The sequence below is a fragment of the Mustela lutreola genome, chromosome 7 (assembly GCF_030435805.1).
Source record: "Mustela lutreola isolate mMusLut2 chromosome 7, mMusLut2.pri, whole genome shotgun sequence".
Classification (NCBI taxonomy): domain Eukaryota; kingdom Metazoa; phylum Chordata; class Mammalia; order Carnivora; family Mustelidae; genus Mustela; species Mustela lutreola.
Window position 1 is genome coordinate 59,700,348 of NC_081296.1, and position 26,670 is coordinate 59,727,017.

Genomic DNA, 26,670 nt, shown 5'->3' on the forward strand with positions numbered 1-26,670 from the left:
GTGTAATCATCCAAGTTAGCAGATTCCTTAACTCCCAAATATAACATTTTGTGTCTTACGCTGACTTTATATGCTCTATTATTTTTAAAATATAGTTATTGCCTATGAAAGAGTTGAGGTCCTTCCATTTATTTTAAACTTATTTTACTCTGATTAATAGGTAGCTATACTAGAACCATTCTCATTCTAAGAACCTATAGTACCCACACCACTGTTCTGGGTTGTTTTGTGTCTACCAAATATATGAGTTGAAATCCTAATCCCCAATACCTGTGAATGTGACTATGATTACAAATAGTGTTTGCAGATGTAGTCAAGTTAGGATGAAGTCATACTGTAGTAAGGTAAATTGGGAGATACTTCATGTTCTAAAGGCCTCAAAGAAGTATGCCCTCTTATATTTCTTATATTTCTATATTATACTTCTATACTTTTATATGAAGTATATTTGTATGCTTCACATAAATACTGCTCCTTAGGAATTTAGTCTTGAGATTACTATAATAATTGGTTTAAAAATACTTCCTGTGTAGCTCCTTTCATAACTGAATGTCCCTTCCCCCTGCATGAAAGATAAAATAGACCCAGTATCAGTGTGTATAATCAAATCAATGTAAGACAAACAAGAGCTTTCTCTGAATTTGACCACCAGTAATGAACATCAGGAATCAACAAGGGCTCTTCACAATACTGGCATCACTTAAGAGATCTTTCTGTAATTCACTAGCTGTCTGCATACTCTCCTCATTGCCACCTTCATTTCTTGATTCCTGAATGTATAGATGACTGGATTCAGGAAGGGAGTGAGAACAGCATCAAAGATGGCCAGAAACTTATCCAGGTGTATGGTGGAAGATGGCCACATATAGACAAATATCAAAGGACCAAAGAACAAGAATACCACAGTGATGTGAGCTGAGAGTGTGGACAGAGCCTTGGACGAACCAGCTGAAGAGTGTTTCTGAACAGTGAGAATGATGATGATATAGGAAATGATCAGTATGAAGAAGGAGCCAACAGAAATGAATCCACTATTGGCTGTGACCATAAACTCTAGTTGGTAGGTGTCTGTGCAGGCAAGTTTGATGAACCGAGGCAGGTCACAATAAAAACTGTCCAATACATTAGGACCACAGAAGGGCAAGTTTACCACAAAAGCCAGTTGCACCACAGAGTGGATGAGGCCAGTCATCCAGGCAGCCACTAAAAAGAAGATGCACATTCTTGGGCTCATGATGGTCAGATAGTGGAGAGGCTTACATATGGCAACGTATCTGTCAAAGGCCATGGCAATGAGCAGCACCATCTCCACACCACCAATGACGTGGATAAAGAAGATTTGAGCGATGCAGCCACCAAAGGAGATGACCTTATGCTTTCTGAAAAGATCATAAATCATCTTGGGAGAAGTGACTGAAGAAACTCCCAGGTCAATGAAGGAGAGGTTGGCCAACAGAAAGTACATGGGGGAGTGCAAGTGAGGGTCACAAGTCACAGTGAGCATGATGAGGGAGTTTCCCATCATGCTTGCCACGTAAAACGTGGAGGAGAACACAAAGAGGAGAAGTTGGATATCCCAGGAGTTGGTGAGTCCCAGAAACACAAACTCTGACACCACAGAGTGATTCATTCGATCCATTGGCTTTGTTGGCATGGCTCCCTGAAGAAGGACAATAGGAGAAAATGTCAATTATACTAATTATTGATTGGGAGAGAAGTCAAAAATATGAAAGCCTGTTTCTACTATAGCATTAGGACCTACCTGATAAGTTTATGGCCTCTCAACTGCGATTATCCAGAAGAATTGGAGCTGTCTTGTGGAGCTGCTCTCTACCACCAGGTCGTCTCTGCATTTGATACCCTGCACTTCCTCTCAGGGTTGATGCCATGATTCCTCACTCATGAGATATAACATAGTCAGCATGAGCTAAACCTTTTGATTTGGGGTTCAAAACTAATACAATCTGGCCCCAGTCACATAGAACTAATCACTGTTGCAATCCCTTCCAAGTCCATAAGTCTTTATCTGGAAGACAGACCCTTCTTCTCTTCTATCCCAGCCCCCCACTCAGGGAATATATTCATCTTTAATATTACTTAATATTTAATATTACTTAAATGTTTACAACATGTACAAAGTCTTGCTTTATTATTCCTAACACTTTTTACTGTCCCTTGTTTTAAATGAACTGAGTACAGTCCTAACTCACCAACCCAAGCATGAGCTTTTTGAAGGAAAGATGACTTATTCATAGTTGCACTCCCTGAAGCAGTGGAAATTGTGGTTCGCATAGTAGCACACGTCCATGAACTGTATGTTACCTGTCCATATCATATTGGGAAAAAAGTTTGTGTAGGTTTATTTAGAAATTTATTTATAATTCTATAATTCTATAATTATTTTATAATTCTAAATTATTAGAAATTTGTCTAGAAATATAACATTTCAGTGATGCCCAAGTTTCTCATTTTGCATTTTACAAAAGTACTAGTCTATTAAAGAAAAAGTCTTAGGAGTGTCTGGATGGTCAGGTACTTTTGATCAAGATGCAACTCTTGATCTTGGGGTTGTGAGTTTGAGTTCCACATTGGGTATAGAGAATACTTAAATAAATAAATATTTTTAAAAAGAAAAAAGTAAAAAGTTTAAACTTCAACACAGGTAAAAAGAGCAACATTGCCTTAGGATATTAACACCTGATGTGAAAAGCTTAAAACTATGAAATGTATCATAATGTAGTGGAAATAATTTTATGAAAATCTCTAAAAAAGAATTAATCACAGAAACAGCATAGTTTAGTAGAAAGAATATGGGCTTGGGATTTTTATTTCCAAAATTTATACAAATTTTCAGCCACCCATAGGTTGATCTTGGACAAGATACTTAAAGTCTTGAGCCTCAGTTTATTTATTTATGAAATTGTAACTAGAAAGTAATTGATGTATCTTAGTCGTACAGCTATATTAGGTATTCAGCAAATGTTAAGTTTACTTCTCTTTACTTCACTTGCCCAAAATAGGCCTCTACACAAGACATAATTAATGAATGAATAAGAAAACAAAATACAGTTAACCAATAGGGATCATCAAACTTCCATATCATAAAAATATTTTTGTCATTCATTATCATTCATTGTCATTCATTAAAATATATTTTTATGATATGGAAGTTTGACTTATTTGTGGAGCATAACAAATAACATGAAGGACATGGGGAGTTAGAGAGGAGAAGGGAGTTGGGGGAAATTGGAAGGGGAGGTGAACCATGAGAGACTATGGACTCTGAAAAACAATCTGAGGGGGTTGAAGTGGCGGGGGTGGTGGGAGGTTAGGGTATCAGTTGGTGGGTATTACAGAGGGCACGGATTGCATGGAGCACTGGTGTGGTGAAAAAATAATGAATACTGTTATGCTGAAAATAAATAAAAAATAAAATATATATTTTTTTATTTTTTTATTTCTTTTCAGTGTTCCAGAATTCATTGTTTATGCACCAAACCCAGTGCTCCATGCAATACATGCCCTCCATAACAGCCACCACCAGGCTCACTCAACCCTTCACCTCTCTCCCCTCCAAAACCCTGTTTGTTTCTCAGAATCCACAGTCTCTCATGGATCATAAAATATATTTCAATAAGTAATTATTAATATAGTATTCACATTCTCTTAGTGGTAGAAATTAAACTATCTTCTTTTTTTTATTTGCTCTAAAAGAACACTATTTCTTAATAATGCTTACCACAAAGGTGAGTTGTTATTTGTTTCATATATCCTTCCCAACTTGGCTTCAAGCCCCATGCAGTTATGGACCACATCTATCTTGTTTAACTCAATGTATCAAAAATTTAGAATCACTCCATGGGGCACCTTGGTGGCTTAGTCAATTAAGCATCTGACTCTTAATTTTGGCTCAGGTCATGATCTCAGCATTATGACATAGAGCCCAGCATCAAGCTCTATACTAGACATGGAGCCTGCTTAAGATTCTTCTCTCTCCCATATCTTCTGCCCACCTCCCTATCAAAAAAAAAGAAAAGAAAAGAAAAAGAAAAGAAAAAAGAAATTTAGAATCACTCCAGAAACATAACAAGGACAAATAAATATTGGCTGAAAGGGTAAATAAAAATAACTGTTTGAGTTAGAGACTGGCCATGTAAGGAAAGAAATTCAGGAAAGTGAAAATTTTGCCTGAAGGAAAACCAGAAGTAGGAATAGAATTAAAAAGAAGTCTTCAGTCAAGTCAAAGAGACTGAAATTAATGAAGTCAACTTTGGGACCTACTGATGAGCTTTAGGAAATCTAGGAAGATCTCTAGTCATTATAGATCAGAAAATAAATACAAAAATATGTTAAATAACTTGACCAAAACCATAAATTTACTTAGTGTTAGAGCTTGTATCAGAACTCAGGTTTACAGACTCCAACATCAGCTGACTTTCCAATTCCCTACCTTCTTTCGTTTATCTATGACTTACTGAGGATACAGCCTAAACAAAAGCATGTAGCAGGGTGATAGCAGAAAATTGTTGGAGGAAAGATGAGCCCCTCATAGCTGATGATTGCGCTTTATTGATAATGCTGGTAGCTGATGTCTTAGCCTCTACGATTAATAATCTCTGACACTGCCCATCAACAAATTAATGTACCTCGGTGTCCTGGAAAAGTTGGGTATTCTCTAAAACATTTGTTCTTGTTATAATTGTTCAGGCAAATACTCTTATTTAGAATAGATGGTTTTTTTGGATGAACTCGATATAAAACGCTAGTTTAATCTGTTCTGCTCAATCTTTTCCTCCCTGAGGGACTGAGACTCCTGAAGAGGGTCCAGCATGAGCTAACCACTTATGCCATAATGTTGCCTGTATTCAAGTTCTGCTTTCTTAGTGAAATCACTTTGAATCTGTCAACCTGAGTAGTTTTCTGTTTCTAGCGTTTCATTTTAACTCTCTTAGTGAATTATAAGACTACCCTAATATTTCTTCATAAGCTCCACAGTGTCTAGAGTAATGCTGGAGAATATAACAGGTCTTCAGTAAAAAGCTTCAGTGCCCCATTTGAATCCAAGTGTACTGAGGTTGATCATCAATCTCAGTGTGGATGCAGGGACTCCAGACTTTATCTGGGACTTCAATATTAAATATAGGCTCTGTTTATGATTGCATTGCTCTTTGGCTTAATCTCTGTTTTAACTCTTACATCTTACAACAATAATTTCTATTATTTTTTAAAGAAGCTATAATGGAACAATGATAGTCTTCAATATCTGAAAAACCATATTTCACATTCTGTCACCTAATAACTTGGTGACCTTGAGTAACATACATTTCATCTCTGGGTCCTTTTCCCATCTGAAAAATGGAGAAAATAGTGTCTTACATAACTGAGAATGTGAGAAAATACATGTCACCAAATCTAGTTAATTCTTTCTCTTTAATGCCTTTTGGTAATGGAAATAACCTGTATGTCCATAGTGAGGTCATATATAAATAAATCTTGGTAGATTAATACAGTGGGTTGAATTATTTGGGAAGTAAATGAATGAACCAGATATATATATTTGTCACTATGAAAAAATCTCAAAAAATAAAATGTTGAATAAAAAATCAAATTATAAAATCATACATGTAAACTGAAAAAATTTTTATAAATTCAAAAAAAATACATATTTTAAATATAAATAAATACATAGGTAGTAGAAATATCAAAGTTTGAATAAGAAGGATATCTAACCAACTTCAGAATAGTGTTTTTTCTCTGTGGAGGAAAAGAGAGGACTCTGACAACATGATTGATTTCAATTGTTTTTGTAATGACATACTACTCAAGAAAGTCTGATAAAATGACATGTTTATTTTTAAATCTTGACGTTAAATACACAGTGCCCACCATATGGTTTTGAGTACTTTTCTTTTTTTATTTTTTTATTGTGTTATGCTAGTCACCATACAGTACATCATTAGTTTTTGATGTAATGTTCCATGATTCATTGTTTGCGTGTAACACCCAGTGTTCCCTGCAATACGTGCCCTCCTTAATACCCACCGCCAGCCTCACCTACCGCCCCACTCCTCTCCCCTCTAAAATGGTTGAAGTATGTTTCACAGTTTCTTTTTAAGTTAACACATCTGCCGTGTATTGCTTCTTTTACTTCCAACTCCCTGCTTTCAACAGTTATCACCAGATCTACCGCAAAGCTTCATCAAGATTCTCTCCTTCAAGTGTTTCTCCTGCTCCAACAATAATCTATCTGCTCTCAAAACAAATCCAGCCACAGTATTAATAGTTTAGAGATTCCTCTTTTGCCTCCAGATGAACACAACCTCATAATAAGGCATTCAAACCTGTCTGGAGTCTGGACTTTTCCAGCCTCATTTTTCTACCTCATTTTATTACATCCTTCCTCACACCCAAGTTCCAACAATATCTATTTATTATCTGAAAATAGCACATCATACATATGCCTCCATGCCTTTAAACATACTTTTTCTTCTTCAATTACCCTTCCACCCTTTCCACCCACTGCTCTTCTTTCTGGAAGAATACAATCCATGCCTCAAAGTAAACACATGCTATAATGTTTAGACTCCTTTCCCTTCCACCTCTCTAAAATTTAAGCAGATTTATACCTTCCTTGTCCACCTTCCTACTCATAACACTTTGTTCATGCCCCAGAGCATTACATATCACCTTACATTATGGTTAGTTTTATTTGTAGATGAATTGATGTGGAGGAATTGGAAATATTATCCTTTTTTATAATCTCAACTGCTATAACATAATTAGAATAAAAAAGGAGGGAGAGAAACACTAAAAATATTGCCTCTATAAAACTTGGCTAATGGTTCTAATAATGTGGAAATATGACCTAGACATAATAAGGATAGCCTTCAATGTGGGAAAATCAGATTGCAAATGAAATAGTAATAGGGATAACAGCTTTGTATTTATAATATCATGTATTTATAATAACAAAGAGAGAAAGGATATAATTAGATGATTTTCAAAAAATAAACCATGAAAATATGATGACATAACTAGGAAAGATGGATAAAAAGACTGGGAAGAGTTCTGAAGAGAGAAAAAAAATAGAAGATAGATTATAAAGGTGAAGAAGAATTAAATAAAGAAAAAAATGTCAAATTTTAAAAAGGAAGGAGGAAAAAGTATATGATTATGTAGATGTAGTAGATGTAGTATATAATTTCAAAGAGAAGACAAGGAATACTTTAAGTAAGAGGTAGATTATCAGGTATGATTTTTGTTACTTTCTAGACTCATTCTCCAGAAATTCTGTAATTCTAAGCAATTGATGGCACTATGTCTGCCGCTATCTCTCAAGTGCTTCTTGAGATTTATCACTTTCTCTGAAGCTTTATCACTTACACACATCTAGCTGTGAATATATTTGTCTTTTTGCTCTCCAATCTCCTTTACCCTACATAAGAACCACAACATTGATGAAGGTGAATTTTAAGGGGCAGGAGCTATAAATATGGGATACCCCCCTATAGTGGGGAAGAAAGAAATGAAAAGTAAATTTTCCCCAGATGTACTAAAAGGAAGAGAAATGCATAGCCAAATATCAAAGAATATAGAAATTCACACAACAAAGTTTTAAATCCACTTGAGGCATAGTCAGGATCCAATTTTCCACCCTCAGCAGAGTCACAGACAGGATTCTGGATCAAAACATTTGGATAGGATGTTTATTCACTTGGAATTCATCAAATATCTACAGTCAACCTCCTAGTTGATTATATTTTGAAACCACCTTCTCCTAGCTTGGCTGTGCTCCAAAGAAAAAGTCTTTCAGTTGTTTTTCTCAAACACAACCATTGGTTTTAACTAACTAAATATCCATAATATAAAAGAAAAGCCCTAACTCTTTACCTTGTATTGTGATTAATCCTTTTTCTTGACCCATATAGAATTTATCAATCTTCCAGAAATGGATTCCCAGATATCTAATACTTTATAGATGAAAGAAATATTGATAGCTGGGCTTCCAAATAATAGAATTATCAAGCTGAAAGGGAGACACGTCTCCTAAGTTTCAAAATCTAAGCCATCATTCATATAAATTTCCTTCTCAATCCAAAAATATTGAGGTTTTGGGGGCACCTGGATGGCTCAGTCATTAAGCATCTGCCTTAAGCAGGGTCCTGGGATCAAGCTGTCTTTGGGGGCGGGGCCTGCTCAGCAGGAAGCCTGGCTCCCTCTTCTACTTCCCCTGCTTTTGTTCCCATTCATGCTGTCTTTCTCTCTGTCAAACATATAAATAAAATCTTTTTTAAAAAAAATATTGAGGTTTGAGGCGCCCGGGTGGCTCAGTGGGTTAAAGCCTCTGTCTTCGGCTCAGGTCATGATCTCAGTGTCTTGGGATAGAGCCCCTCATCAGGCTCTCTGCTCAGCAGGGAGCCTGCTTCCCACCCACCCCCCTGCCTGCCTCTCTATGTACTTGTGATCTCTCTCTGTGTGTCCAATGAATAAATAAAATCTTTAAAAAAAAATATTGAGGTTAGAACTTCCCTCATCTAAAATATACTGCACTTTGTTTCTCAAATTATCCCAAATCTTTCTTCATACCTAAGTAAAATTCTGCTGTTTCTAACTTAAGATCATTTCTTTTACTTTTAGTAACTTCATGCAATATGAAGAATTTCTGTGTCCCTTTAACTTTTTTGTATTCCTTATACCCTGCTTTTTATTTCTGTCAATGAACTTTTTACACACATAAGCTCAACCAATCAAGTCATCCCTTAGCTTTCTGAATGCTAAATGAAGTAAGTCAGTCAGAGAAAGACAAATACCATATCATTTCACTCACAGGTGAAATGAAAGAAGCCAAAGAAAGAAAGAAGAAAGCACAAACAAACAAACAAAACAAACAAAAAAAAAAAACAGATTCTTACGTACGGAGAACAAACTTGTGGTTGCCTGAGAAGAGGGGGAAGGAGGATTGGGTAAAGTAGGTGAAGGGGATTAAGAATAAATTTATCGTGATGAGCACTGAGTAATACATGGAGGGGCTGAATCATTATATTGTACCTCTAAAGCTTGTATATTAATTATACTGGAATACTGTATATTAATTATACCTGAATAAAAATTGAATAAGAATTAATTAAATTTTTAAAAACTCAAATCCTTTCATACTTCCTCTTACAATCTCTTTCTCATCTACCTCTCCACTCCAAAAATGACAAAAAGAAAAAGCAAATTTCTCAATTTTCTCTAAATCCTCCCACATTCTACTAACAGTTTACAAAACTAATGCAAAACATTGTAAAATTCTGCACAAGAGAGCAGGAGAACTAATTTGATCTCCTGGTAGTTTCCATTTTTTTTTAAATTTTCCACAGCATATTTTAGGATGACATGTACATTGGAAATAATTTATTCAGCTTTGGGTCTTTGGGTGTCTCCTCTATTCAGGGATTTATGATACTCTTCTATCTTACAAATTATACAAGTAACTAATAAATGTACTTCCCTCTTCACAGAAAATAATGTCTATACTTCACCTTATTTGAAAAGCTTATAATCCTTGTTTTCTTAGTTATGTGTGTCACCAATGTTTCTCACCTTTTTGTCAAATTGCAGGGTGTGAGAATCATTTATATAATCATCACAGGTAACAGAATGCTGGAACCTAAACATTATAAATCCATATGACTTTTTCTAATATCTTTCACATTATCATATCACTGTGTGACTGTAGTTAAAAGTAAAGGTCAGCTAGCGTTCTCCAATGTGTCAGTACCCAATTATTCTCCACTACTGGTCAATTGGTTATCCCAAATGCCATGTACAGTGCTTTAGAATAACACTTACATACCTGAGGATATGACTCATGTTCATGGGAAGTCCAACAACAGAACCATGTCTGACACTAGAGCTGCTCTCCTTGTTATTAAATTTATTACCATCTGCCCATTTTTCCTGTATAAATAAGAGGATTTTCATGGAGTCCTAGATTTTCATTTGTTCTTTAACACAAAGTGCCATAAAATCTTGCCATATGTGGAAATAAAGCAAATTAAGAGCTCTAGACAACAGTGAGCAAGTGACACTGCAGACAGGAGTTTAGAAGAAGCTCATGGATCAAGGGACTTTATCCCTAGGGACCTTTTGGTTTGACCTGAGCAACCAAAGTTCCTAAAAATTCATAATTATATACTAGAGAAGAAGAAGAAAAAACATATTTATCAATATAGTAGATTAGAATAGACTATATTCAAGATGTTACCTTGATTTATAACTCACAAATATTTCAATATATAGCTTACAGACTTCGCTTTTTACTCTTGCCCCAGTACCCAGAAATACCAGAGTAAGCCCTTTTCCATCTGCTAGTTCAGTAACATAAGGAGCCCAAAGTGGTCAAAGACTTTTTCACTTTGGAAACATTCTTCTCTGGAGCACTAGGCCCTGCAAACCTACTAAACCAAAGTCCACAAGAATAAATATAGGGGGCATAAATTTCTCCAATAAATTCTTTGTTCTTAATATTTGAGTGACTTTTTCCACTTTGAATTCATATATTCCAACTTTAGGAAAGATAGCAATGTATACCTTGGCCAATGGTTTAAGATGTATACAGCATCAAATAGCTTCCTAAACATGCAAGGTTTTATACCAACCTCTCAGTTGATATAAAAGCTGAGTACTCTCTAGCTCATTCCACCATTCTATCACTCTTATTTTTGGGTCATAGAGGGCAAATACCTCTAGTGAATCATGTAGGTATAAACACATTGTCATACTTTATTTTATTTATATATTTCTCCAGAGCCAGTGTTGTATAGCAAATGATAAGTAAGACAGGAAAGGTATTCTCTAAATCTATGAATGGTAGTGCTAGCAGAAGCACCACGAGTAGAGGAAAAAATCAGAACCCAGAATAAATTTATATAGCCATGAAGACAGGTCTCTAATCCTTCCAGAAAAGGTGGACCCTGGGTTTCCTGAGAGTATGGTGAGGTATAATACCATAGAAAGTATTGAGGCTTTACTTTCGCATTGGCAGCTTGGGCACTCAGCCATGATGGTAGAGAGATCACCCTTAGTGAAGAGAAATTCATGTTGTTGAGTCTACACAGAGACTTGTTGCTATGTCCACTGTTTAGACTTCCTAGGGAAACAGATTCTGAGAGGAAGATCAACACAGGAAACTTGTTAGGGAATGCTATGAGGATTCATTAATTCCATTTGAAAGTAGGGAATTAAGCAGAAAGTGACAAAGGCAGAAGTTGGATGACAGTAGTTAACAACAAGGATCTCTGCACATGGGATGAGATTCTAAAATCTTGAATTTTTGCTTCTGCCTAGTTCCCAGAAGGGAAGTTGCCATAAACAAATTTAATGGGACTCTTGTTATGTCACTGATGAAAATTTTCCTCTTGTTGTAGAAACCAGGACTTCTAAACCCAAGGTGCCTAGAGCTCCAACAATGAGAAGTTCAGACTTCCCAAATGTACCCTGGTTCCTGGATCCATATATGCTACTTCATTGGAACATAGCCCTAAATAAAAATTACTGATTGTTTATACATGCAGTATTCTAGAGAATGCCACCACATTCTCAAAATATCATCTACAAGCTAGTGCTTCAAATGAAAATGCAGGAAGCCACTCCACTGGTCCAGCAGATTACAGGTGGTGCAGTATAATGGAGACAGTAGAGCCAACTGTTATATACTAACTCCCTCACCTCTTTTTTTAAGGTAGAGCTTTGGTATTATATGATATTTGTGAGATGTCATGTCCATATGTAAAATACTCTGTAATTTGTAGGAAAATGGCTGTCACAAAATGATAGCAATTTGCCTTTAGATTATCCCAGTGATGCTTCCTATAACCTTCACATCTTACCTCTTCTTACCAGTAATTTCTTTTTAATTCCATTATGTATTCCAGGTAGTGTAACCCAAGAAGTTGGGCCCTTTGCACAGAACCTGAAACTGCTGCAAAAGAACCTTTTCCAAATCTAGGCTCCCCTCTGAGCTAACAACTTTCATGTCATCTGGTTTAGGTGTTAGAATAGTAGTCCTGTATATAAACTATGCTTTTTTCAGAAAGGGTAAAAGCCATACTGTGTCCGTAGAAGCTGCACCATTTTGTGTTCCCACCAACATCTTCACCAACTCTTGTAATCTTTTCTCTTTTTGCTAATAGGCTTCACAAGGGTGAAAGGTGATATTTCATTTTGGTGTTGATTTGCATTTCCCTGACAATCAGTGATATTGATCTTTTTATATACCTGTGGCCATTTGTATGTTTTCTTTGGAGAAATGTCTATTCAACCCTTTTGCCCATTTATTAATTAGATTGTGTTTCTGTTTGGGGTGGGGTTGTTTTTTGCCACTGAATTGTTTGAGTTTATTATGTATTTTGAATATTAATTCCTTATCAGATAAAAGGTTTATAAATATTTCCTTCAATCCTATAATTTATCTTTTGACTCTATGTTTATTTATTTGTTTGTGTTGGTTTGGGGGTGTTTTTGTTTTTTAGTTTGATTTAGGCCAACTTTTCTAATTTTGGTTATGTTGCTTGTGCCTTTGGTGTCATTTGAGAGAGGTCATTGCCAAACCCAATAAAGCTCTTCTTCTATGTCTCCTCTATGAGTTTTAAAGTTCCATCACTTATATTTGAGTCTTTAATCCATTATGAGTTGATTTTTGTATAAGTTGTAACATAAGGATCCAGTTTCATTCTTTTGCCTGTGGATATTCAGTTTTTCCAAGCCTTTTGTTGAAGAGACTACACTTTCCCCACTAAGTATCTTGGTACCCTTGTCAAATATTAGTTGGTCATATATGTATAAGTTTACTACTGGTGTCTTCAGTCTGTTCCGTTGGTCTGTATGTCTGTTTTGTGCCAGTACCATATTGTTTTAACTACAAGATTCTGAAGTCAGGAAATATGATGCCTCCAGCTTTGTTCTTCTTTCTCAATATTGCTTCAGCTGTCAAGATCATTTGTAGTTTTACGTGAATTTTAGGATTTTTTTTCTATTCCTATAAAAAATGACATTGGAATTTTGATAGGGATTTCATTGAATCTGTGGATATCATTTGGTAATATGGATAATTTAACCATAGTAAGTCTTCTGATGTGTAATCATGGTCTTCCATTTATTTTCATCTGTTTAATTTCTTTCATCAATGATTTGTAAATTACAGCATGAGTCTTCTACCTCTTTGGTCAAATTTATCTTTATTTTCTTCTTTTTGATGCCATTATTACTGTGACTATTTTCTTAATTTACATTTTAGATAACTCACTGTTAATGTATGGAAATGGCATAGAATTACCATAGGATCCAGCAATCTCACTTCATGGTATATATTTAAAAGTATTTAAGCCAGAATCTCGAAGAGATATATGCACTTCCATGTTCATTGCAGCATTATTCACAATAGATAAGATATGGAAACAGCCTAAATATGCATCAACAGATGAATGGATAAAGAAAATCTGGGGGGCACCTAGGTAGCTCAGTCAGTTGGGAAGCTGCCTTCGGCTCATGTCATGATTCGAGGGTCCTGAGATTAAGTCCTGCATCAGCCTCCCTTTCCAGTGGGGAGGCTGATTTTCCCTTTCCCTTTGCCCCCCAGCCCCTCCTCCTGCTCATTCTCTCTCTCTCTCTCAAATAAATAAATAAAATCTTTAAAAAGTTTTTTTTTTCCAATAGATATTTTATTCTTTATGTGACAGACAGGGATCATTAGTAGGCAGAAAAGCAAGCAGAGGTGGGGGGAAGCAGGTGCCCGGCTGAGCAGAGAGTTGGATGTGGGGCTCGATCCCAGGACCCTGGGATCATGACCTGAGCCAAAGGCAAAGGGTTTAACCCCCTGAGCCACCCAGGGGGTTAAACCCTTTTAGCCACCCCTAAAAAGTTTTTTTAACAGATAAATACTGCATAATTATTCTTATATTATAAAAAATAGTCAAATTTACAGAAACATGGAGCAGGACAGTGGTTTCTGGGACTGTGGGAGGGAGAGATGGGAAGGTTTTAGTCAAAGGGTACAGAGCTTCAGTTCAACAAAATGATAAGTACTAGAGGTCTAATGTACAGCATAAATCCTGTAGTTAATAATACTGTATTGCATACATTAAAATATGCTAAAAGGATAGATCTTATATTATATTTTTTATCACAAAATAATAAATAAATAATGGGTGGGAGGAAGGGAGGAAACTTTTGGAAGTGATCGTTATGTTTAATAGCATAGATTATGGTGATGTTTTCATGAGTTATACTTAATTCCAAATTTATCAAGTTGTGTATTTTAAGAATATTCAGGTTTTTGTATGTTAATCATACCTCAATAAAGTAGTTTTAAAATAGAAAGAGTAGGGGTGTGTGGGTGGTACCATCAGTTGAGTGACTGACTCTCCGTTTCAGCTTGCGTTGTGATCTCAGGGTCATGGGTTCAAGCCCTGGATAGGGCTCTGCACTCAGCAGAGTCTGCTTGAGACTCTCTCTCCCTCTCTAAAATAAATAAATAAATCTTTTTAAAAAATAAAAAGACTAAACCATTTGGAAATGATGAAATAAAGTAGCCATAGCCATGACCTTAGTCTCTTAGTTGACAGAATGATATCATAATTCACTTTTTTGTAGGGTAGGACATAAAGCAGTAGATCAATATTTAGGGTCATTCAGATAGAAATTTGTAATCTTCTACTTCCTAACATAGTCTGGAGTTACTAACAAATGATGAGTTTAACTTGGAGTTACTGGGAAATAATAAAATTTGCAAAGAAGTGTATCAATGTGATTATCCTACAAGTTTCTCCACTTGTTTATTCTTCCTGAGATGGGTAAAAAGAGCTCTGGACACTATTCAGAGTAGCAGAAAGATATACAGGTATGGGCATGGGAGCTGCATGCTCCCAATTGGTTGTTTTTAGTGCTATCAATGCAATATGCCCTGTAGAAGAATGTTGTTGCTAGGACCTAAATAAATTTTTCTAGTGACTGTAAAATTCTTTCTTTTTAGAGTTAAGGAAACCAAGGTACAGAAAGAATAAATGGCATTGCTGAAGCTAAGGAACAAGTTGGTGGCAAGCCCAGAATTAATACATTTGACCCTTGGTTTCCAGTCAGTCTGGTTATTTCTACTACTGCATGCTTCTTTTTCTGTGATGATTCAACCATTGCATCTAGTTGATGGCCCAGGAAATCATAATATAACAAAGCTAGTTTCTTCCGCATAGTCCATGTCTTCACACTTACTTCAGGAATCTCGAATTTTCTGCTCCTACGTTATCCTTCATCTGGAGACCAACACTTGCGACAGCTGCACAACTCTAGTGAATAATTTCTCTAATAAGTAGCATGAAATCATGATTTGACTCCACTCAATCTGCTATTTTTTATATTTGGTTGTGAATTTATGTGTTCCAATTTCCCTATTGAATTACAGAATTAATTCATTTCTGACTCCTTAGATTCATCTCTTTTTTCATGAAGAGTTTCTATCCATCTAACCTACCTGAATCACTGTCCAAATCATGATGGAGTCAAAAGACCACAGAATTCGGAGCTCTTACTTTTTAGAATATTATCATCTATCATAAAAAGATAACTGACCAGCAGCACTTAAATATTATATGCACAGTTTCATTTTAATATATACTGCTAAATAGTCCTATACGGAAGTCTCATGAGTACAACTGTTTATTTGAAAGAATACATTTTGGGGCACCCAGGTGGCTCAGTGGGTTAAAGCCTCTGCCTTCAGCTCAGGTCATGATCCCAGGGTCCTGGGATGGTGACCCACATCCAGCTCTCTGCTGGGCAGGGAGTCTGCTTCCCTTCCTCTCTTTCTGCCTGCCTCTCTGCCTACTTGTGATCTCTGTCTGTCAAATAAATAAATAAAATCTGTAAAATAAATAAATAAAAAGAATACATTAAAATATTTACTTGAATTAGATACTTACTGATTAGATCAAAAGATACTACATCACTGAAGGGACATAGCCTAATGATTCCTTCTTTTCTCTTGCTCAGTGCATTCATGACCTGTAAGGAGTGGAATTACCATAAGAGAAGCATTGTGTGTATCATTCTAGGATTTGTTTCTCTTACAAATCCAGGAACACCTCATCAACATCTTAGCCCATAAGCCTACACCCTGCCATATCACTTGGACCTTCTTTCCAGGTTTCAAAAATGGAATCCTTCACTATGCCACAGAGGAGGAACTTTCTAGCCCAGGTCTTAAAAACAGTATATCTACCCATAGTATTTGGACTTTTCAGCCTAGATATTGGTTTTTTTTTTTTCTTTTCACCACTTTTTTTTTTAATTTTTTATAAACATATATTTTTATCCCCAGGGGTACATGTCTGTGAATCACCAGGTTTACACACTTCACAGCACTCACCATAGCACATACCCTCCCCAATGTCCACAATCCCACCCCCTTCTCCCAAACCCCCTCCCCCCAGCAACCCTCAGTTTGTTTTGTGAGATTAAGAGTCACTTATGGTTTGTCTCCCTCCCAATCCCATCTTGTTTCATTGATTCTTCTCGTACCCACTTAAGCCCCCATGTTGCATCACCACTTCCTCATATCAGGGAGATCATATGATAGTTGGAGCAGAAGCATAGATATTGGTTTTTAATTTGGATTTCCCTGATTAATAGTGAAGTTGGACATTATTCATACTGACTGTTTCTTTATCTTAAACTTCTTAAATGTCTTAAAATGCAACAGTTTCTGTGTTTTAAAGTCTCAAAAATATATAACCAATATTCTTCATTTAATTCACAAATCTCTTGGCTCTTAGGTCTCTCGGGATATTACTTGTGTAAATGAGAATCAGTCTGACTAGTGTTTTTCTCTCTTGGGTTTGGCTCCTTAAAATTCTCATGTCACAGTGCCCAATTATAGCACAGGTCAGAATCATGGAAATGGTGAAATTAAGAGTTATAAAGACCATTTTTTAAAATATTTTTATTTATTTATTTGACAGACAGAGATCACAAGTAGGCAGAGAGGCAGGCAGAGAGAGAGAGGAAGGGAAGCAGGCCTCCCGCTGTGCAGAGAGCCCAATGCAGGGCATGATCCCAGGACCCTGGGATCATGACCTGAGCCAAAGGCAGTGGCTTTAACCCACTGAGCCACCCAGGTGCCCCATGAAGACCATTTAAAGAGGGATTCATTAGTCTTAGAAAATGATTCCATCAAAATTTGATTGAAACCAGGTTATCATCCTATCATTTTGTTCTCTCATTAGTGAGTTAAGTAAATACTTCACACATGATCACTTTATACACAAATCATGTTCTTAACTTTTTGAAAATTATGCTTCCACCATTTGGGAGGCCTACCAAGATGTCCAAGTTAACTCACCTTGTGGGGCCAATAAACTGTGTTTCCTAAGCAATGTGCTTCATGAAATGTTTATACCTAGGTATGTCTCTTCTGAGTTCTCATAGAGAATTCATTTTTATTTTTTTTTTAATTTTTTATTTTTTATAAGCATATATTTTTATCCCCAGGTCTGTGAATCACCAGCATAGAGAATTCAAAGCAGCATGAAAACTTTACCTTCACTGACAGTCTGATCTCTGTTTTACCTTTCTGCTTTGGTAGTTTTTGTTGATTGGTTGGTTTCTGGCTCTTGCCAAGTTTTGTTCTAAAGCTGGTTTGCATGACTAATATATTATTCCTCATTGGTGACAACAGAGATTGTGAATTTGGTTTCATGATTTGATAATTTGTTGATCTCTGTTGGGATGGTGAGGATCCATGAGGGATTCAGTTGTGCCCCCTCCCCCACCAAAATTCATGTTGAAGTCTTAACCCCCAGTAATTCAGAATGTGAACTTAGTTTGGAAATAAGGCCATTGTAAATGTAATGAGTTAAGATTAGGTTGAGCTCTAATCCAATTTGACTGGTGTCCTTTTAAAAAGGGGAAATTTGGACACCAGCAGACTTGACAAGAGGAAAAATAACGTGGGAAAAAAACAGGGAGAGGACAGCCATCTACAAGTCATGGAGAAAGACTTGGAACTGATCCTTCCTTCACAGCTCTTAGAAGGAACTAACCCTGCCACCACCTTGATTTTAAACTTCTGGTTTCCAGAACTGTGATGCAATAATTTCTGTTATTTATGATACCTAGTTTGTGGGGCTTTGTTGCACAACTTTAGCAAATTAATACAGGATCTCTCAGATGAGAAATGATGGAGAATTTGGTTTGTTAGGTGTTTTTTAATCTATTTGGGTAAAAATATGTCTTTTTCCAATGGAAACAAAGTTCTTTGTGATCCTATGTCTGTGTGTCTCTACTTTTGATATCTTGGTAAATCCGATTCTATTTTTGATCTGTAGATAAGATGGTAAAACTGAATCTAGGAGCCTTATGATGGTTATGTTTCTGTAATAAATAAAAATTAAACTCTCATTGCATGAATATGAAACATTTTTCTAATAACATTTATACAAAGCCTTTAAAACAAGAGATTCTGTAAGAATTGGTTTATAGAGATTAACAAGTACTAACATAAATCTAACATACCCCATAATCTGAAGAAGTTTTAAAACCTGAATTTCCATTTTAAATAAGCTAGCTTTTTCTGGGTCACCTGGGCAGCTCAGTTGGCTAAGCATCCAACTCTCAATTTCGGTTAGGTCATGGTCTCATGGTCATGAGACTGAGCTCCATATCCGGGTCTGTGCTGAGCATGGAGTCTGCTTTAGATCTTCTCTCCCTCTCCCTCTCCCCTGCTTGTGAGCACTCTCTTTCTCTCAATTAATTAACTAATTAGTTAATAAATTAATTAGCTTCTTCAGAAACAAATTCTCATAGAATTTACTAACTCAGAAGCATTTAAGATCATATAATCTAAATAAATTCTTGGACAATACAGACTAATTTGATATTTTTTACAGAACAGCTATACATTTTCTCCCTGATCTTTGCAGTACAGAGCATAAAACAAGCATTTAAAATGAGAAAAAAATGTAAAACCACATGACCAGTCAATTCATTACACTTCTGACAATTCTGTAGTGTGTCCACTTAAACATAATGTCTAATATCCTTAGCAATTTTAATACTTTGATTTAGTGTAAAGTTATTAATGAATATTCTTTGGATAATTTTTAAAAAGGTTAGATATTGAACAATTGGTCACAGTGTGTGACTTATGTCTTTATAGAATATCTATACAATTTGATCAAGATAATCAGTGTGCTCATTTAAGAATAATATTTATTGCCTATAGGAAGGTATAAGTAGGATGTGTGTGGTGTTGGACATTATATTTAATTAGCTTTGCTAATTTACTAAAATGATTGTATATGACAGGCAATTCTCAATTACCTTCACAACTCTCAATAAAATAGATATTAGCTATGTTGGTTAAAAGTCATAATTAATATGGGTGACTGAGAATATAACAGAAGTAACATCACCAAAAAGTATCACTAACTATGAAAGTAATAGAATCTGTTTTATCAAGGGGGAAAAATGTATATTTACCTTGTGATAAAGTGTTGTTTCAGAATGTGAAAAGAAATAGTAAAAAATAAAACCAAATAGATACAGAAAGCTGTAGATGATTTTCAGGAAATAAATTTTATTTGCTTTGGCTATATATATAACTTTAATTTTTAATTTATTTAAATACTAATTGAAAGGGATACACACACCTTGATGTCTATAGCAGCATTATCAGCAATAGCCAAATTATGGAGAGAGCCCAAATGTCCATCAACTGATGAATAGGTAAAGAAGACGTAATATATAGATGTAACATATATACACAGTGGAAAGTTACTCAGCCATAAAAAAGAATGAAATCTTGCCATTTGTAACAACATGGAGGGAGTTAAAGGGGATTATGCTGGGTGAAATAAGTCAGATAAAAACAAATATCAAATGATTTCACTCAAATGTGGAATTTAAGGAACAAAACAAATGAAAATGAGGGATAAATCAAAGAGTAAAACCAAGAAACAAACTCTTAACTATAGAGAACAAACTGATGGTTACCAGAACTGAGATTGGGGGGAGGGGTGTGGGTAAAATGAGCTTATACAGGAATTCAGTAAAGTGTCAGGATATAAAATCAATGCACAGAAATCAATTGCATTTCTCTACACCAACAGCAAGACAGAAGAAAGGGAAATTAAGGAGTCAATCCCATTTACAATTGCACCCAAAACCATAAGATACCTAGGAATAAACCTAACCAAAGAGACACAGAATCTATACTCAGAAAACTATAAAGTACTCATGAAAGAAATTGAGTGATGGGGATTAAAGAGTGCATTTGTTGTGATGAGCACTAGGTATTGCATGAAAATGTTAAATCACTATATACATCTGAAACTAATATTACACTGTAGGTGCACCTGGGTGGCTCAGTTTGTTAAGCATCCGACTCTTGGTTTCAGCACAGGTCATATCTTGGTTGTAGGATCGAGCCTTGCATTGGACGTTGTGCTCAGTGCAGTCTTTTTCAGATTCTTTCTCACTCTCATTGACTCTCTCTCTCTCTCTGAAATAAATAAATGAAATATTTTTTAAAATAATAATATTACACTGTCTGTGAACTAACTGGAATTTTTAAAATCATGGAAGGAAAATATATGTGTATGTCTCATTAAAATAATGAGTCTGTAAAGAAGCAATGATAGATGTGAAAATTTTGCACAGCTCAGCATGATCAGCTTATTTAAATAAATGTAGAAATATTTTGCTATCAAATACTACATTAAAACTAGAGAGTGCCTGGGTGGCACAGATGGTTAAGTGTCTGCCTTCAGCTCAAGTCATGAAACAGGTATCCTGGAATCCAGCTCAGTAGGGAGTCTGGTTCTCCCTCTGCCCCTTCCCCTGCTCATGTGTGTGCATTCTCTCTCTCCCTCTCCCTCAAATAAATAAATAAATAAATAAATAGCTTTTTAAAAAATCATGTTGTAGAAAACTATTTAATGGTTCAAAAAAATCATAATAATTATAATAATAAAAATAAATTAACCAAGACTAAAAATTTTTTTCTATTAAAACAGCATAACATTTGTCTTGGTGTATTTATTCTGTTCTCAACTGGAAGCAGTACATGTAATTCTGTATCATCTCTCTAATTTTCTAAGTAAGCAGATTTCCTGTAGTTCACAAAGTAGGTTGTAGACAAGCTTTTTAATAGAAGACAAGAGAAAAGGAAAGGAAAGAATAACAGAAAACTTCATCAAAATTAAATGTCATTATGTGAAACTTTGTTTCAGTTCTTTATGGGGATGGGACAGGGTATATGCTGCAATGTATATTGTATTCCCTACTATGGGTCACTATCAAAAAGTGTGAAAGACACTGCTCTAAGTGACTCTACCCTAGCCACTTAGATGTTCTCCTCTCATTCACACTCCATGGCTGAACTGCTGTGCAAAACAAATTGTTCAAGACATGAAACCTGTGGAAGAGGCAATTTATCACAGTTATAATAGAGTCATTTAAAAGAGAGTACTGTGGGCGCTTGGGTGGCTCACTCTTAAAGCATCTGCCTTCAGCTCAGTCTTGTTCCCAGGGTCTTGGGATTGAGCCCTGCATTAGGCTACCTGCTTGGAGGGAAGCCTGCCTCTCCATCTCCCACCCCCCTGCTTGTGTTCCTTCTCTTGCTGTCTCTCTCTCTCTCTGCCAATAAATAAAATCTTTTTAAAAATAAATAAAAATAAAAGTAATATATGATGACAGATGTTAACTACATTTATTGTGGTTATTATTTTGCAATATATACAAATACTGAATCATTATTTTGTATGCCCAAAACTAACAATATTATATTTCATTTATAACTCAGTAAAGGAAAGAAGAAAAATTAATAAATTAATAGGACAGCAGTTAGGGAAATTAGAAGGGGACAGAGCAGCAAGTGAAGGGAAGTGGGAAAAGGGAAGGCACCCCCATTGCTCTCTTTTAAATAGCTCTATTATAACTGTAATAAATTGCCTCTTCCACAGGTTTCAAGTCTTGTACAAGTTGACATGACAAAGGAGGAATGATGGCACAGGGAGAAGGAGAAGGAAGAAAGCCTGAAAAATGAGAGGGAAGGGGGTTAGAGATCTTCCTAGCCCAGAGGCCCTAAGTGACTGAGGAAAAATGAAGAAATAGAAGAGAAAAGGGAATGAGAATTTCCTGGGTTTGAAGAGTATAATACTAACCGAGGAGAAAGAGCCTTTTCTCAGTTCCTTTTGTTCTAAGAATACATGGCTACTACCCAGATGTTCGCCCACTGGGCTCCAGTATGTGTGTTCTCAAAGATTCTGTGTGTGTGCTCTCAAAGATACTGCCATCCTTGCACAGCACTGGCAAGAGACCCACAGAAGGGGTAGAACATGGGCAAGCTACAGCATACAATAAGAAGACTTAGTTCATTTCTGTCAGCAAATCCCCCCATTGAGTAGGGATTCCTTTAAAAAGAGAGAGAGACAGCTCTCCCTGTTCTGAAGTCCTTAAAGAAATCTACCTTCTTTTGCATTTCTAACAATCATTTAACACAAATGTTATTCCTTTGGAATTAAGGTTCAAAATCATTATAATCTTAGATTTAAAATACTTCATATGTAACTCCTTCTCTATTTTCAAAAGTGAATGTCCTTCCCTCCTAAATGAAACATAAAAATAGACTCAATATCAGCATGTATAGTCAAATAAAGATAGAACAAACAAGAGCTTTTTTTTGCATTTGACCGCCAGTAATGAACATCAGGAATCAACAAGGGCTCTTCACAATACTGGCATCACTTAAGAGATCTTTCTGTAATTCACTAGCTGTCTGCATACTCTCCTCATTGCCACCTTCATTTCTTGATTCCTGAATGTATAGATGACTGGATTCAGGAAGGGAGTGAGAACAGCATCAAAGATAGCCAGAAACTTATCCAGGTGTATGGTGGAAGATGGCCACATATAGACAAATATCAAAGGACCAAAGAACAAGAATACCACAGTGATGTGAGCTGAGAGTGTGGACAGAGCCTTGGACGAACCAGCTGAAGAGTGTTTCTGAACAGTGAGAATGATGATGATATAGGAAATGATCAGTATGAAGAAGGAGCCAACAGAAATGAATCCACTATTGGCTGTGACCATAAACTCTAGTTGGTAGGTGTCTGTGCAGGCAAGTTTGATGAACCGAGGCAGGTCACAATAAAAACTGTCCAATACATTAGGACCACAGAAGGGCAAGTTTACCACAAAAGCCAGTTGCACCACAGAGTGGATGAGGCCAGTCATCCAGGCAGCCACTAAAAAGAAGATGCACATTCTTGGGCTCATGATGGTCAGATAGTGGAGAGGCTTACATATGGCAACGTATCTGTCAAAGGCCATGGCAATGAGCAGCACCATCTCCACACCACCAATGACGTGGATAAAGAAGATTTGAGCGATGCAGCCACCAAAGGAGATGACCTTATGCTTTCTGAAAAGATCATAAATCATCTTGGGAGAAGTGACTGAAGAAACTCCCAGGTCAATGAAGGAGAGGTTGGCCAACAGAAAGTACATGGGGGAGTGCAAGTGAGGGTCACAAGTCACAGTGAGCATGATGAGGGAGTTTCCCATCATGCTTGCCACGTAAAACGTGGAGGAGAACACAAAGAGGAGAAGTTGGATATCCCAGGAGTTGGTGAGTCCCAGAAACACAAACTCTGACACCACAGAGTGATTCATTCGATCCATTGGCTTTGTTGGCATGGCTCCCTGAAGAAGGACAATAGGAGAAAATGTCAATTATACTAATTATGTTAATAGATTGGGAGAGAAGTCAAAAATATGAAAGCCTGTTTCTACTATAGCATTAGGACCTACCTGATAATGTTTATGGCCTCTCAACTGCGATTATCCAGAAGAATTGGAGCTGTCTTGTGGAGCTGCTCTCTACCACCAGGTCGTCTCTGCATTTGATACCCTGTGCTTCCTCTCAGGGTTGATGCCATGATTCTTCATTCATGAGATATAACATAGTCAACATGAGCCAAACCTTTTGATTTGGGGTTCAAAACTAATACAATCTGGCCCCAGTCACATAGAACTAATCACTGTTGCAATCCCTTCCAAGTCCATAAGCATTTTTTTTAGAAGACAGACCCTTCTTCTCTTCCATCCCAGCCCCCCACTCAGGGAATATATTCATCTTTAATATTACTTAAATGTTTACAACATGTACAAAGTCTTGCTTTATTATTACTAGCATAGCCACCAAGTTTTCTCTACATTTAATTCTCTGCTTCCTCCCAGAGTAGATATTATGATGCTTTTCATGAGATACAAGATTGGTCAACTTGGGTAATAACAATTTAGCACCAAATTCTTTTTCTTTTTAAGATTTTATTTATACATTTGAGAGAGAGAGAGAATGAGAAAGCACACAAGAGGGGAGAGGGGCAGGCAGAGGGAGAAGCAGACTCCCTGCTGAGCAGGGAGCCAATGCCAGACTCCATCCAGGGACTCCAGGATCATGACCTGAGTCAAAGACAGTTGCTTAACCAAATGAGCCACCCAGGCACCCTCAGCACCAAATTCTTTTGATTTTTGGTTTAAGACTAATAGAGCCTGCTTCTAGTCACACAAAACTCTTCACCACTTCTACACTATTTCATTCACTTCCAAAAGTACAAGGCTTAGACTGACAAACAGACTCTTTCAAGGTTTACTAAATTTTAACTATATCTGTGAGATCTTGTTTTATGTCGTTAGCATTTAATTTACTATGTCTTGTGTTTTAGTATTCTAAGTACAGCTCTAACTCACCAAAAGACTGTAAGCTCCTTGAAAACAGAGATTATGACTTACTTAGATTCCCTGAAGTAATGAAAAAGTGCAGGTCCATAAACTGTGAGGAGTTTTCATCATTCTAAGCACAGAAATTGAGAGTGCTAAGAAACTTAGCAATTTCACATCAAATTAGCGATTTCACAGCAAAACCCAGATGTATAATTTTGTATTTACTAGACTATCACTGCATGAAGGATGGGGGTGGGGAGAGGAACTTATGTCTTTGCCGTTTGAGAAGAACTGCCCTAGAATACTGAACACATGATCTGAGAAGGCTAAACCACAGGTTTCATGGTGCAGTGAGAAGTCTTTTCTTCAAACCTCTTTGTAAGAACTTACCACATTACCTTGTAATTTTAATTTAGAGAAGCAACATAACATATTGGAAAGAACATTGATTTTGGATTCACAAAACCAAGAGTTATGCTCTGGTTCAGCCACTACATTGATATTGGGCAAGTTGATTAAATTCTTGAACCTCAGTTTATCTAAGAAATTGAGTTAATACTAATTTCTCTGAGTAAGTTGTAAAGTTGTAAATTTGCCATCATGTATTCAATGTGTAAATATTTAGCAAATGTTGATTTTACTACCTTTTATTTTGCTTGTCCTTAATAGTGTTCAACACATGAGATAAATGAATGAATATGAAAATAAAATGGCACTGGCCAGCACATAGTATCAAAATTTCATATCTAAAAGATATTACTTTTCTATTATTGTTATGTTCAATTAGCCAACATAAAGTACATCATTAGTTTTTGATGTAGTGTTCAATGATTCATTAGTTGCATGTAACACCCAGTGCTCATCACATCACATGCCCTCCTTAATACTCATCACCCAGTTACTCCATCCTCCCCCCCTTCTGTAACCCTCAGTTTGTTTCCCAGAGTATTCCAACAATAAATTATTTATGATTATCTCCTTCCACATAATAGATATAATAGTAATAATCTTTTGGAGATCAAGATAAATACCATCCTGTGTAGATTAAATATATTTGCTCTCAAAAATCATTGTATTTCTTTATAGTACTTTCCACAAATATAATTCATTGATTTTTTGTTTGTTCTCCTTCCTGATGTTACTGCAACCCCCACAGAGTAAAGAACTTCATCTGTCTTATTGTCCCATATATCCCAAAACCCCACCAGCTATAAAATAAGAATTTGTAAATATTTCAGGAAATAAATATTTCAGGAAATAAATATTTGCTGAAAGAAGAAGATATATTTGGATGATTACAAAAATGTGTCCAATTATATAAGGAATACAGGTAAAGAGACTGCATAGTTCCTAAGCAACAGAGAAGATAGAAAACAAAGGATTCTGGAAGAGAAAATGATTCAGAAAAAAAGAATAAATAAACAAAATTAAAATGGAAATTTTACTTATTTTTTAAAGGTTTTATTTATTTATTTGACAGAGAAAGAGAGAGTGATCACAAGTAAGCAGAGAAGCAGGCAGAGAGAGGGGGGAAGCAGGCTCCCTGCTTAGCAGAGATCCCGATGTAGGGCTCGATTCCAGGACCCTGAGATCATGACCTGAGCTAAAGGCAGACGCTTAACCCACTGAGCCACCTAGGTGCCCCTAAAATGGAAATTTTAAAAGGATGAAGAAATTAGGAAAATATATGTATAATAATGAAGAAAAGAAGGCTACAGCTTACTTAAGTAAAAGATAGTTTATGAGGTTATGATTTGCATTACTTTCTGGACCCACATAAGAGCCGAGAATTTTAGGAAAAGTGATTTTAAAGCAGAACAAGATCTGAACATGACACAGGATGCACTAAAAAGATAAAAATACATCCTGAAATTTCAGGGAATACATAAACTTGAAAAGTTTGGGTCC

At 36.1% G+C, this 26,670-nt stretch overlaps 2 protein-coding genes across 2 annotated transcripts; both read right to left on the reverse strand.

The window, feature by feature from the left end:
• Positions 1-700: 700 nt before the first annotated feature.
• LOC131835293 (olfactory receptor 4F3/4F16/4F29-like) lies at positions 701-1,639 on the reverse strand. Its single transcript, XM_059179649.1, has one exon. The coding sequence runs from the start codon at positions 1,637-1,639 to the stop codon at positions 701-703; it is 939 nt and encodes a 312-aa protein (XP_059035632.1).
• A 15,254-nt stretch (positions 1,640-16,893) lies between these two features.
• On the reverse strand, positions 16,894-23,718 carry LOC131835294 (olfactory receptor 4F3/4F16/4F29-like). The gene is made up of 2 exons (XM_059179650.1): positions 22,787-23,718; positions 16,894-16,900 (listed from the first exon to the last, which is right to left on the reverse strand). Exons 1-2 carry the CDS (start codon positions 23,716-23,718, stop codon positions 16,894-16,896), a joined length of 939 nt encoding a protein of 312 aa, XP_059035633.1.
• Between the last annotated feature and the right edge of the window lie 2,952 nt (positions 23,719-26,670).